Source organism: Suricata suricatta, chromosome X (assembly GCF_006229205.1).
Source record: "Suricata suricatta isolate VVHF042 chromosome X, meerkat_22Aug2017_6uvM2_HiC, whole genome shotgun sequence".
Classification (NCBI taxonomy): Eukaryota; Metazoa; Chordata; class Mammalia; order Carnivora; family Herpestidae; genus Suricata; species Suricata suricatta.
In genome coordinates, this window is record NC_043717.1 from 75,518,782 (window position 1) to 75,532,813 (window position 14,032).

At 43.4% G+C, this 14,032-nt stretch overlaps 1 protein-coding gene across 4 annotated transcripts in view; it reads right to left on the bottom strand.

The window, feature by feature from the left end:
* Positions 1-11,812, bottom strand: part of CHRDL1 (chordin like 1) — a 122,937-nt gene extending 111,125 nt beyond the window's left edge. For all 4 annotated transcript variants that reach the window (XM_029930906.1, XM_029930908.1, XM_029930907.1 and 1 more), the window contains exons 1-2: positions 11,616-11,812; positions 8,053-8,204 (exon numbers count right to left, since the gene is read on the bottom strand). In XM_029930906.1, the coding sequence (XP_029786766.1) occupies positions 8,053-8,158 (106 nt within the window). In that variant the 5' untranslated portion in view covers positions 8,159-8,204; positions 11,616-11,812. The remainder of the gene's footprint in view (positions 1-8,052; positions 8,205-11,615) is intronic.
* Positions 11,813-14,032: the final 2,220 nt, after the last annotated feature.

Below are 14,032 nucleotides of genomic sequence, written 5' to 3' on the forward strand. Positions count from 1 at the left end.
TTCCTTTTTAATTGTTTTGTTAAAGGCTACTCTACACTGTAATAAGGTTGAAAAAATAAAGGCAGAAATATGTCTTTCATTTATCAGACTTGAAACAGAATGCGGAAAGGATAAGACAAGATACAGTAGCTACAGGGGAAAAAAAAGTCTCCTATTTCTCCGGCAATTGGGTTTCTGGGATTGAAGTCTCTGTGAGATTTCCTTAGGGCTTTAAGAATTCATTTCCAGGTTATGGAGGTCAGTGAAAAAGGAAAGCCAGGAAGAATCCAAATTCCCCATCCTAGATATACAAGCGATCCCTGTGTATCTGGGGTTAGTTACGTTATTCCTACTTGTTAGATCATTTTCCCAAAATTAATTAAAATGCATATACATTGAGCAGCCTGTGCCTATAACGGTTCTCCCACTATCGGCCTGTGGCATTTCAATTTTCTGCTAGCAGGTGGGCAAGCACAATGAGAAGAAAAGATCCCATATTTCAAAGAGGTTTGATCGTTAGCAAGACTACACCATTGGCTATGATAAGAAGTGGGGATGTTCCATGAAATCTTGATTTCTTGTTCTCTTTTAGGCTCCCATTAGCATGGATAACTGGGAGTTGATGGTATTCTCATTAGTCCACACTATAAGGCCACATGGAGATCCTTCTACAGGAAGGCTGCTTGGCCTGGTGAAACCTGACCTGAATATTTTTCTGGTGAAAATCATCTCTTACATGTCATCTGGCACAGGACTTTGGGTAAAACTCAAAGCTCTTGTTTGTTCTTCCCATCAGCACCTCAGTGGCACAAGTGTCTGTTAAAGGAGGTTTGCTTTCTATTTGGTCATGAATTCAAGATGTGTGCTCTTGAATTTGTCACAACAGAATCGACTTTGCATGTCCTGCCACTGATAGACACCTCAATCTGCCAGCTTTCACTTCAAACGAATGGGATATAGCACCATTACAGGTGCAATTTAGAGAATCAGATGTGAAGTGACATAATAAACCAAACTGGTTCCAAGGCAGGGTTTTGTTTTGTAAAATAATATGTATGTATGAAAATACATACATATAGCTGAGCATAGAAAAAAAAGACTAAGTATACATACCAGTTAGCTATGGTTTTCCTTACACATTGAGATTACCAGTGATTTTTGTTTTGTTTATTTTTATGTGTCTTCTGAATGTTTAACAATGAGAGGTGCCTGGATGACTCAGTTGGTTAAGTGTCTGACGTCGACTCCAGTCGTGATCTCACAGTTCATGGGTTCAAGCCCCATGTCAGGCTCTGTGCTAAGAGCTCAGAGCCTGGAGCCTGTTTCAGATTCTGTGTCTCCCTCTCTGTCTCCCCCTCCCCGGCTCATACTCTGTCTCTCTCTGTCTCTCTAAAATAAATAAACATTAAAAAAAGTAATGAATCTTAACAATGACAATCTATTTTATTTTCTTCTTACTTTTCAGAGGTGACTTAACATTTTTTGAGCATCTATTTTAAAATCAGAAAAAAATCACGTTAATATAAAGCTTGCTTAGGGTGCCTTGTAATTGACAATTTAGTCTATGTATGTCTAGATCATCCAAAGTTAAAGTGTCTGGACCACACAGCCTTAGCACTTACAGAAAGACCTTTATTGAGTTATAATTTACTACTTGCCCTCTTCCTTTTCAGAGAGTCAATAAAGGAAGGCCATTCTTCTTTCTTCTCTTAAACCAAGGTTACAGATGGAATCCTTGTACTATCCAAATGTGCTTTATTCAAACATCCCATTATCAATACTCCCTGAGTGGGTGGGAGGTGGGAATAATCACTGTAGATGAAACTGTAATTCTTCTCTTGCCAAAAGCCCCCAAACCCCTCTTTTTATCTTTTCGGAAGCACAAGCCAAATTTGGAGTGTGCATACTTTAATGTACCAAACCAGGTGTTAAAAACATCTACTCTTCCTACATTCTTCAAAGGGGCTCATTTTATTTCATCTTTAAAAATGTTAGCTTTGCAACTATTCTTTCATAAATAACCTGCATCTAACCATTTTAGAAGCAGGCATGCTATAAATCTTAAACGACTTTGCAATGACCCTGTGACAATGATAAAACTCCAGGTGTGCTCCAAGCACCTAAAGCCAGAGCCCGGTTTTGCCTTGTCCCACCTCTTCATTGCCTATCCTGCCGCCCAGAAAGCAAGAATCCTCAGTTTACAAGTCAAGAATCCTTAGTTCAGAGAACATGAATGACTCAACCAATACCACACAGCAAGCGAAAGAACTGACCAGAAACCAGGTCTCCTGATTTAAAGCACAGTCCTCTTTCGACTGGACTCTGAGGACATTCCAATCCTACTGAGAAGTCAGGGAAATCTCAGAAGCATGGACATAAAGGCACATATTTTTAAACTTCCTCACAAATTTCCTTTGGCTTAGCTTATTTAGGTTCCTGAATAATGTTAGTACTAGTCCCTTTTAACTCCCAAATAGTAAACTGCCTCTCTTAGGAATTCTGGTTACAAAGTTCTGTATTCATTCCCTTGGACCATCTCTTATGTGTTAAGTGGCTGCTATGTGCAAAGGACTGGGCTTCTATTCAAGATAATGAACTGGCTTCCCCAGAAAATGGCCAGAGGCAAACTAGGGGGTAGTGTGCAGAACACGGAATTTGAAGACCTGGGTTTTAGTTCCGGTCCTGGCTTGGACTTGACCTCACTGGGTTCCAAGTTTCTTATTGAAAAATTAAGGGGATAATATCATGTGGCTTGCAAGAGTTACTCTCAGACCCACTGCTCATTCAAGCCTAACAGCACCAGTCACTGTCGCAGGGCACTCAGTGTACACGATCTCCTTTATTTTTCAAGTGATTATGCTGATGGTCATCATGCTAGTATTTCCCCTACTTGTAAGTAATAAGGAAAGTACGACCGAGGAAGTTAAGTCACATTCCCAAGGTATAGAAGGCAAGTCACTGAGTAGGGGTTTGGATCTAAGCCAATACCAGAGCCTCCACACACAACCCCACTGGCACCCCCAACACAAACAAGTTAAGAATGTACTTTGAAAAGCACTGAAGTATATAAATGTAAAGTATTCTCTCTTTTGTCTACTTTCACTACAAAAGCTTCGAAGATGCGAATAGGTCTACTCTTTGGCTTGCTTCTTTCTACTGTCAAATGATCACCTCAAATGTCCAACCGAGAATCTGGAAGAAGAAAATGCAAGTGTCTCTGGTTGGTTTTCACAACAGAGAAGCTCTGGGAAGTCTCCACAGGAGGCCCATCTTTAGCAAAATATGAATGTGGGAAGCTTTTCTCCTGAAGAGAAATAATGAATGAGAAGATCCAGCTAACTCACCTTAGAGAGCAGGAACGAATTCCATGAAATACATGAGCAATCTCTCTCCCCAGAATCTTTGCCAGACTTGGCACAGACAGGTCCTTTTGAAATACATAATTGAATATTCTTAACAACTCAATTATTCCACCTCACTTTGATCAATAGTTCATTACCTTAGAACTGCCAAAAGAGGCAAACTTTTGAGCTCATTTGTCCCATATTTGCATGAATATTATGCACAGAGTGTAACACTCCTTTGAACTTCAAAAGAGCTTCCTGGCCCCTTTGAGGACAACTTTAACCATAGAGCATAATGGACTTACGGACAGACTTTCTTCCCCAGCTAAAGTCCTCAAATATTGCTGATTCTGGAAAGTAACACCCTTTATAGAAGCCACAAATGGCTCCTTCCTCCACTGCAACGCCCCATCAGTATTTCCTGGGTTCCTGAGCCCATCCTGTCTCCTGTGAGAGGAACATAACCATGGCTAATCAGCTACTAGCAAGATACAGCATCCACCCCTAACTTTCTTTGTGAAAACAGCTTTCTGCAAATGAGGCATTTTCTGCAGTCTTTTTCAGATTCTACACCAATTGAGTGAGCATCTTTGGCCATCATGGCACGCCCTCTCCCCCAACACCCTGATTTCCAAGACAGGAAGGCAAACAAGCTACACAAAATCTGCATTGACCTATAAACTTACATTGAAATCAACCCACGGAGGATCAAAATACCTTGGCTTCCCTGTGTAAAACGGCATCAGGCAGCAAGAAGAGACATGAGGGTTTATTTATTACCCTTACACTTATGCATTTCCTGGAGTTTCCTCAAATTTTTATCCCTGTTTTAAAAGTAATACTAAGGGTACATGGGTGACTAAGTCAGTTAAGCAACTAACTTCGGGCCTCGGTCATGATCTCACAGTGTATGGGTTCAAGCCCCATGTCAGGTTCTGTGCTGATAGCTCAGAGCCTGAATCCTGCTTCAAATTCTGTGTCTTCCTCTCTCTCTCTCTCTGCCCCTCCCCTGCTCATGCTCTGTCTCTCAAAAATAAATAAACATTTAAAAAATTTTAAAGTAATACATGCCAGTTGTGGAAATTCCAGAATAATAAACAGAAGCACAAAGATGAGCAAAAATAAGTTATGAACCTACCACCCACAGGTAAGAAAAATTAGTTCCCCACTGCACACTATACATGAATATAAATTTTGGATGAAATAGAGAACTATGGGTAAAACCCCAAATTATGGAAGCAGCAGAAGAAAATATAATAAAATGAGTGGTAAGGGTCTCCTGAGAAACAAGAAGAAATTCAGAAGCCATAAAGGAAATAAATAGCAGATCTGACTACACAAAAATTTAAAACTTCCATATGGGAAGATCCAACTTAAAGTTTAAAGCAAATGTCAAAAGGGGAAAATAATATTTTAAACACAAAAGGTCAAGAACAAGATTTGCAATAACAAAATGTTAATACGTATGCTTTGACAGACCACTAAGACAAGCAATCTAATTGCAAAATAGGCAATGCACTCCAGAAATAAAATTAGATTAAAAATAATTGCAAAGATGGGCACCTGGATGGCTCAGTCAGTTAAGTATCCAACTTCGACTCAGGTCATGATCTCACGGCTCATGGGTTCGAGCCCTGAGTCGGGCTCTGTGCTGACAGTTTAGAGCCTGGAGCCTACTTGGATTCTGTGCCTCCCTCTCTCTCTGTCCCTCCCCTGCTTGCCTTCTGTCTCACTCTCAAAAATACACATTAAAGAATTTTAAAAAATAATTGCAAAAATACTCCAGGAATAAGAAAATGTCACAGCAAAACTGAAGTATGATTTCCCCTATTAAATTGGCTCCAAGTTACAAAGAGTAATATACTTGTAGTAAAAGAATTAGATAAGGACTCTCTTACACGGATGGTGGGAGTATAATCTGATATAAATTCTTAGAAGGAAAATTTGACTGTGCTTACCAAGATTAAAACCAAACATCCTCTTGGACCAAAGGATTCCCCACAAATACTTGCCTACATGCCTGGAGGTGTTCGTTAACACCTTAGTTGTAATAGCAAAAACTGGACACAATCTAAATATCTCCAACTAGTGACTGGTTAAGTAAACCATGGCACACTTACACAACTGGAAACTATGCAAGCATTAGAAAGAATGCAGCACTGGGGCGCCTGCGTGGCTCAGTCGGTTGAGCGCCTGGCTTCGGCTCAGGTCATGATATCGCGGTTGGTGGGTTCCAACCCAGCATCAGGTTCTGTGCTGGCAGCTAGCTCAGAGCCTGGAGTCTGTCTTCAGATTCTGTGTCTCCCTCTCTCTCTCTGACCCTCCCCTGTTCATGCTGTCTCTATCTCTCTCTCTCTCTCAAAAATTAAAAAAAAATTAAAAAAAATAAACCATTAAAAAAGAATATAGTACTGTTAGATTGCAGTGCATGGACATGAAAGGATGTCCTACACACACTTCTGAAGAAAGGTTACAGAAAAATACATACAATAGCCCATGTGCATAAAAGAAAATAAAACACACTTACGTAGGTTTTTATGACACAGAGAAAGAGTTTGGAAAAACACATAGCAAACTATTAGTAATGGCTGTGCCTGGTTCGTAGCTGAGGGACACAACATTCTTTGTAAAGCTCAGGTGCTTTCAGATTGTTTTGTGCTGAGTATTATTAGTTTTTAAAAATTTAGGAAATTTCAAAATAAGTAATTAAGCACTGCCTAGAGTCATCAAATTTGTAATAGGCAATGTTTTCAATAGTAGCCTGATAGAGCAGTACATAGATGGTTTATGTACAATGGACTGATGTTTCCACTGCTTCTGCCTTCTCATTGTTGGAGCTTCAATATAAATCTCCATGCATGCCGTGTGTGTGTGTGTGTGTGTGTGTGTGTGTGTGTGTGTGTGTGTATCTGTGCATATCAAGGCAACATACAGAGGGCATATGCTTTGAGATTTCCCTACTTTAGTGGAGATAACTTTGCATATGTCCTCGAGACAGTGGGTGTGGTCACGGGTCACACAGAATGATGCTGAGGGGCTGATGGAGGGAATAACCTTAGCCTCATCATCTGCCAGTAAACCTGAAACACTAGAACAGAACTGATGCCCTAGGCCATCTATATATAATCCTTTTAACACCAACTAAATATCCAAAAGGCTTGGGACAAATTTATAGGCAGCAGTAAATGTTATAAAGTGAAAGTCTGGGGGCCTATTAATATTTTTTAAGTCCTATGTTTCCTCGGTTTGTCCATTAAGCTCCAAGTTGCATGGACAGTATTCCTCAATTCTTCATACCTATGGAAGACCTCCCAAAAGAGATGGTCTTCTAAGAGTTGCAAGCTTCCCCTATGAAACCATCACTAGCAGGTCATAAGGGAAGTTTCTTCCTAAGAGAGCAAGTATTTTAGGCCTAGCTGGGTTATAAGCGGAGCTGAGAATGGATGGACAACTTTTCCATCACGTCCACTTAGAGGAGGGCTTTCTGGAAGGAGAAGGTCATTGGAGGAAAACAGGAGAGAGGCCAATCCAAGTTTCCTTGCTGGTACTGTGCCCTGCTAAACTTCTTGTGTCCCCATCATGCTAGGTCACCACAACAGGCCACTCATGCTCAGAAACCTAATCAAAAGCACCACTTCCCTCGGGAAGAAGACTGAGATTACCATGAAAATCATAGTGAGGCAGAAGCACATGCAGTGATAGAATAGATCTGGCACCATCCTCTCTGTCAGCAAGCATCATGCCTGATCTATGAAACTTCCTCTGATAAAGGAGCTAAATGTTTAAGTGATGGGCTTCAGATGCTGCTTCAGCTCCTACCAAGAAGATTTTCACGGTTCCTTCTCATGAATAAATTCAGCGGAGCAGAGATTGCTCCTCTTGGACCAGCTCCATTTTGTGTTTCTGTTAATGCAGCCCAAAAGGGGAACCAGAGCTAGGGCTTTTCCTTCACGCTTAGAGCCAGGGTCCACCGCAGAGAGGGCGGTAAGTGGTCCAAAGAAGGTGAGGCTCGTACATTCAGCATAAAGCTGGTAACAAGAGCAGGGATGCCAATGGTTAAACATAAATCTCCCAACTGTGGAGGCAAGGAGGGTTAATTATCCCCCACTTCCTGCCAATCCGCTCTCTCCAATGTGTTAGCCCATCACGCAGATCGCTGACTTTCTAGAAGTATTCCCTGGGTTTTCGGGGACGTTCTTTCAATAAACGGCATCCAATTTGCTCACGGTCCCTGGAATCTCAATTTCCTCAAAGGATTTTTCATCTGAATCCAGTTCATGTTAAGGGTTTTTTCCTTCTTCATTTTTCGGCATAAGGGAATAGGCAGGGCCTGCTTTACTTTTTTTTTTTTCTTTTCTCTGTTATTCTTTTTCATAAACTGAAAACCTTTGCTGAAGAGTCTGAAATTTGGGAAAAAATCCAGCTCATCTGTCAGATATTTCTAGAGTTACGTAAAATGGAATGAGATTTGTACAGTTTAGAACAGGAAAAGGAAAATAGGCTAATGTGTCATGTGTTCTATGAGATGAAAACTATATGATAATCAGAAAAACAGCCCCAAATTGAGTCGGCTTGGTTCAAAGCTCTCGTTGTTCAAACTCCCTCAGAAACCAGTAACAAAATAAAGGTATGGCCACATAAGGGCTAAATCGCAATCCCTACAGATTATAACCATATTTTCAAAGAGATTACAAGAAAGCATCTTGTTTTTTAAACAGAAGACACTCACGTTTTACTTGCTCTGTTTTGCTTCCTTCTAGGAAAAGAAAGAACAGCAACAAGGAAAAGATGTACTTCGTGCCCCCCACTTTCCACTTTTTTCTCATGTTGGTCATTGCAAGAGGCCTCTCAAAACTGTCAGGCCCCGGTGTGTTCAAGCACCTGGGAAGAAAGCAGAAAAAAGACTTAGATCCTCTCAAACTGGTGGAGATCACTAATGTTTAAGCTTTTAATGTGTTACAGGGGGGAAATGCTGGAGAATTTACCGAAGTGTAAGCATTATTTTCCTGCTTAAGAAAGAGAACTTGCCTCTCCTGTCTTGCAAAGATTGTGGGGGGAAATTCAAGCGGATGAACATGCATTCCTGTCCGATGCTAAGGCGAAAAATCCTTACAGTCAAGTAATAGGAAAAGAAAAATAAATTTTGAAATTATCCTTCTAACAGAATCAGAGATGATTTCTCAAGAAATTTTCTTTGGGAGAAAAGGGAAATGGGTTTGCAAAACGGCTCCTTTGGCAACCAAGATAAAAATAATAGGCAAGGGACCCAAACCATTTCTGAAATGAAAGTTAACTCATCTTAGCTTCAAGACCACTGCTATTATTAATCCTTCAGGGATGAGGCATAAGTTAATTAATGCTTCTCTTGTGTCTTCCATGAGATCTATAAAGACCTTCAGTTTGGCTACTTATGTCAGAAAAGACAGATGTAATTAGCAAATGGATGCAATTAAACAGCTTAAAAATTCAGACATAATGCTCTCATATGAAGTCCATTGTGAAATGGAACTTTATCATGAGCCATCTTTAAAGGAAATTAGGCCAATTTAAATAGGTAATGTGTTTACCTTGAGCCACCTTGCCGAAGCTCATCAGAGCAACTACAATTCTTAAAAGTAGGAGACTTGCATTTCTAGTCAGAGGGGTGGAAATTCTTAAGCCTTTTGAGCCTTAGAACACAGAACATTTGCTAGAGCTCAGATCCAGTAACAGGTCATTTCCACAGACGTTAGAGTTTGCAAAACCCTTCCAATGGATTATCTGAATATATTTAAATGTTCAAAAAAAAAACCCCACATTTCAATCCAGGATTAACCCCAGATGGGAACTAAGCGCATTGATCTTTTCTAAGGAGCCAACTTAAGTATTGAGTATAAAGAGCTGGTAGCATGATCATTCTGGAAAACGCAACGGTCTTTGGGCCATGATGCAGATACTTCAAATGCTATGAACTTATCTGGGTAATTAGAAAGCCATTGCTTAAAATTATGGCTACGTAACTGAAGAAGAATTGATCATGGACATGTTCCTACCCTCCCAAAGGCCTCAATTCTGATGTCTTGTTTCCTTCTATGAACTTGTGGTCCAGCTTCAATCACTCAGAACATCTCTGTCCTCTGAAGCAAATCATTTCCATGAACAGTTTAATGCAGCTGCCCACCGCAGCGAAGATCTTTCTGAGCCTACTTTAATAAGCTTATGCCCCAAGCCTTCAAATGAGAAAGATTTTCTTACCGCTGAAATCCAATTTATCACAATCATGTATGGATCTCAGGGGGTAGTTCTGAAACCACCGTTTTTGGGTCGCCCCATGCAAGAACCAACAGGGTTATTTTTCTTGTACAATGTGAGGGGGGGCGCAACTCGGTGAACAGTAGCATTGCTTCATAACTCAAGCTGGCAAGAAAACGGCTCTCAGAATTTTTTGCTTTTCTTGGGTCCCAACTAATGTTATGAGCAAATAGAAAAGTTGGTGACGAGAGAGCAATTAATCTCTTTTGGCGTTCCTGTCATCTGTGTGGCCTCCCAGGCTGTGATGGAGAACATCAGAAAATGAATCGCTTTATAAATATTCACTTTTGATTTACAAGATCTGAAGCCCTGTCTTTGTATTCTGTGCAGAAACATAAACTGAGAAGAATTCCTTCCCCAGGATTCCTCCCCGTTCAATTTCTCTTTACCCCTTTAACTTTTTCTTTTGAGGAGGGGAGGGAGGTGGTTCAAGACATTTTTGGGGACTGCAGCAATAAACCTAAGCAAGCATTGCTCAGCAAACACGCCGACTCTTATACTTGCAAAGAGCCAAACTGCCCTTAATTTTTCAAATTATACTTTGACCCAGTTAACTGGAGTTATTTCTGCATTAACTCTCTGCTTCACACAGGCTGTTATGCCATTGAACTTACACAGACTCTTTTCCAGGTTACTTCGAAATGTAGCCACGGACACACGTTTTGGGGTATCCAGGCCAGTCAAAGAAACCAATAAGAAAACAAAATCCCGCCACTAACACTGGGGAGGGGGTGGGAGGAGGAGGCTTTACAAGAGAACAAGAAACTTGTCAGAATCTAAAGAAGTGTATCCATGAAGGTGCCTCCATGAAACTAGCATTCACGTAGTTCATTTGCATCAAGCAAAGGGACTGGAGGCTCCTTGCCCAGTTGAAACTGCAAGGCAATCTGAGCCATCAACTGTCAGAAGTCCGGCCATTCTCCGAAGAGGTCTCCTGGGTAGAACAGAACCAAAAAGACATTCCCAAAGGAAGGCTAAGGGATGAGCACATCAGACAGTTCTTCCCGCCCCACAGCGTCTCTTTAATCCGCTGGAGAGGCTTGACTGACCTTGTAATCTCACATTCACTGTCTTCCTGGGACAGCCCCCAGGGTAGCAATTCTCTTTCTGACAAACAACAAGACACTGGAGTCTCAGGGCCCACGTCCATCAGCTGAAATCCTCTCCCCCCTCTACCACCCAACAGAAAAAACTCAGTTCGCTGCTGGTGGGTTGCCACTGAAAAACGGCACTTCTAGCCTAGGGTGTTTCTCTCAGCCAGAGTCAATGCCTTCACTGCTGCTTATGATTGACAAACAATGCCTTGCGTTTGGCTAGAAAAACACCTTGCTATCCATCATTTCATTTTATTCCCTAAAACAACTCTACCTCCAAAATGGGCACCCTGGAGCCCAGAGAACTCAACTGCCCACTCCCATACAGTTAGTGGCAGGGCCTGGAGGGTCTGGAAGGCAGGCTTTCCAGGCCCTAAGTTCTGGCAGGACTGCATTGCTTCCTAAGCCTTGTATCTCAAGCTCTGACCCCAGTCTGGGCCGGAAAATGAGACAGATGTCCAGAGGACAGTGGAGCCTCTCGCTCGTCAGCCTGTTTCATTAACTTTAGCACGTATTAATCACCAGCTAGTCCAGGGCACTTAAGCAATCGAGAAAGAAGGCTAGGGACTCAGGCGATAACTAAGGGGATTGCAGAACCCTCTCAGTGGCTACCTAAGTGGCTTCCCCGAAGCACGAGAGCGTGGAGATATCTAGGCCCCGCAGGGAGCGGCAAGTGATGAGTTCGAATCCAGAGTCCCTAACCTGCCCGGGTAGGGCGCCTGGGTGCCTACCTCCAGTCCGGCCACTAGCAGCTGGACCTGAGAGCCCAGGTGGGGTGGCAGGTCGGAGAGCTCAGGGCGCCCTGGAGGAACGTCCAGGGGCGGCTCTGGCCAATAGAAGGCACCCCACCTGTGCAAAGGCTGGAAAGGAAGGTAGGGGAAGCGGACATCGGGCACTGCTCACTTACCTGGCCACTGGCCTGCTCCGTCTTCCACGCGTGCAAGCGCTCCGAACTCCCCAGGGCGCTCCTCGGAGGTCTGGGGCTCGCAGGTTGTGGCGAGAGCTAGAGAGCGCGCGAGGGGGGAGGGGGGAACTCAAAAGTGGGTGGGAGGAAAAACATCACCGCCCTCACACAACATCACCGCCCTCACACCACGAGGGAGCAGAGGCTCGCTCGGTTCCCGGAGGCAGAGCCAAGGCGCGGGCGCGGCGGCGGCCCGGGGCCACCTGCCCGCCCGCCGCCCGCCGCCCGCCGCCCGCTCCCCACTTGGCCAGAAAGGCCGGCCGCCTGGCGCAGGCGGGAAGTCCGCGGGCACGCAGCCGCTGCTAGCCCGCACCCCGTCTCCGCCCCGACCCTGCGGCTCTACTTCTGTTCCCCGGGCCAAAAGTTAAGAAACCGGGAGAAAGTGTGAGGCTCAGCCGGCGACTCTCCCATCACGCAGCGCCCCCGCTGCACCCCCCTCCTCTGGCTAAGCAAGCGTTGGGGTCTTAAAGGGACCGCACCTCTCCTCCGGCCCCTCCTCCCCCTCTGCGCCGGAATGCACCTAGCAGCTCCCCACCACCGCACCCGCCGCGGAGACCCCGGCTACCCTCCGACTTCCCAGTCTGGAAGCCCGCAACTCTTCTCCCCGCACAGGGCCCCTCTGGGTGCACTTGGTAGGGTCCTGAGCTGGTGCGCGGGACACTGGAGGAGCTGGCCTCGAAAATTATGCACCAGTAAGCTGCTTATCATTTCGGGGCGTTTCCCAAATCCACACTGGGGCTAGAAAAGTGTTGATGTGCTTAAAGGCAGGGTGGAGATGGATGTATGTGTGAAGGGGGAGGGGACAATTTAAAAATCTGCTTTCTCCCAACAAAGAGGGCTCCAACCGCCCCATGAAAAAGGCCTTTACTAATTGTTAAGGGTCTTGAAAAAACTTGGAGTGGTCCACCACAGCCACCCCTGTTTTCGAAATCTCTACAGTTTTGATTCTGAGTTGGGCCAAGAATCCAGCCTTGAAATCATAATAGCACTGCTGATGCCTTGGTAAGGCTGAGGCAGACTAGGGTAAAGTTATGTTTATTTGATGAGCCATAGTTACAAAGAATTCTCAGAATCCTCTAAGGGCCCAAAAGGCTCTGCCTTGACAGACAGTACCCATTTATATGTTAAGCCCCCAAATTTGGAGGAGAGTTACAGGGCTTTCTTTTTTTTTTTTTAACTGGGATATGACTTTATTTTTTTTAATATAATTTATTGCCAAGTTAGCTAACATACAGTGTATACAGTGTGCCTTTTGGTTTTGGGGATAGATTCTCATGATTCATTGCTCACATACAACACCCAGTGCTGTACTGGATCATATTGATATTTCTAGCATCTTTATATCTTTATGGCTTACAAAGTACTTTCATATTCATCATCCTTACTTTTTAAATCCTCACAACAAACTTCAAACTGTCTGCGGCCTCGAGTTTCAGAGTTGGTAGGGATTTTCTGGACCACTGAGCTCAACATCTTCACGTCAGAGAAGAGGAAATTGATAGGGTGGAGGGAGGTGATGTACCCAAGGTCATGCAGCTCATAAATGATAGATCTGGGATTCCAAGTTGGGTTTCCTGACTTTCAACCCACTACTCTCTGATTGCTGTCTCTAGCCTATAGATGAGGAAGTGGATGCTCAGGAAAATTGTAGGTTGGCCCCAAATCACGTATCAGGAACACAGAACAAAGGAAAATTAAAACAAAAATAACTGTCCTTGGAAATCACCTCCCTTTTCTTTCTTCAGAAGTGTTAATATCATCCATCGAACTCCTGCATTGCTGGGGATGTTTATTTCACTGTTAACAAAGGAAAGGGGGCCCTTTCTAAAATGTTGCCTTCAGGGTCCAAAATGTCTAGCTCTATCCCGCTGTTGGGTAGCCATACATTGCCACATGCATTCAATTTGTGCTGTAGTATATTAGTTTGAACTTGCAGATTTGTTGCCTTATAACTGTTCTCATGCCATTTAACATGCTAATGTTTTGTCTCACTAGACTGTGAGTTCTTCAAGGGAGTTCTTCAAGGCTAGTACTGGTTGTTCAATTTCCTTTATATCTGCATCCCCCAATCCCCATCCATCATCACTCCCAACATGCCTGGAGAGTATGTCTTCAGGAAAATGGGTTTCAGGAACAAAAGCCTAGGACAGAGATGGATCCTAGCATTGAAAATCAGTAGACTCACTGAAATTTAAAACTCTTATCCATTTGGTTATAACCACTCACTCCCGGTGCTTGATGTAGTATTCTGATTACTGCATAATAAACCATCACAAAATCTAGTGGCTTAAAAGCTCAAAACATTTTTTTAAAGCTTAAAACAATTGGGGCGCCTGGGTGGTTCAGTTGGTTGAGCGGCT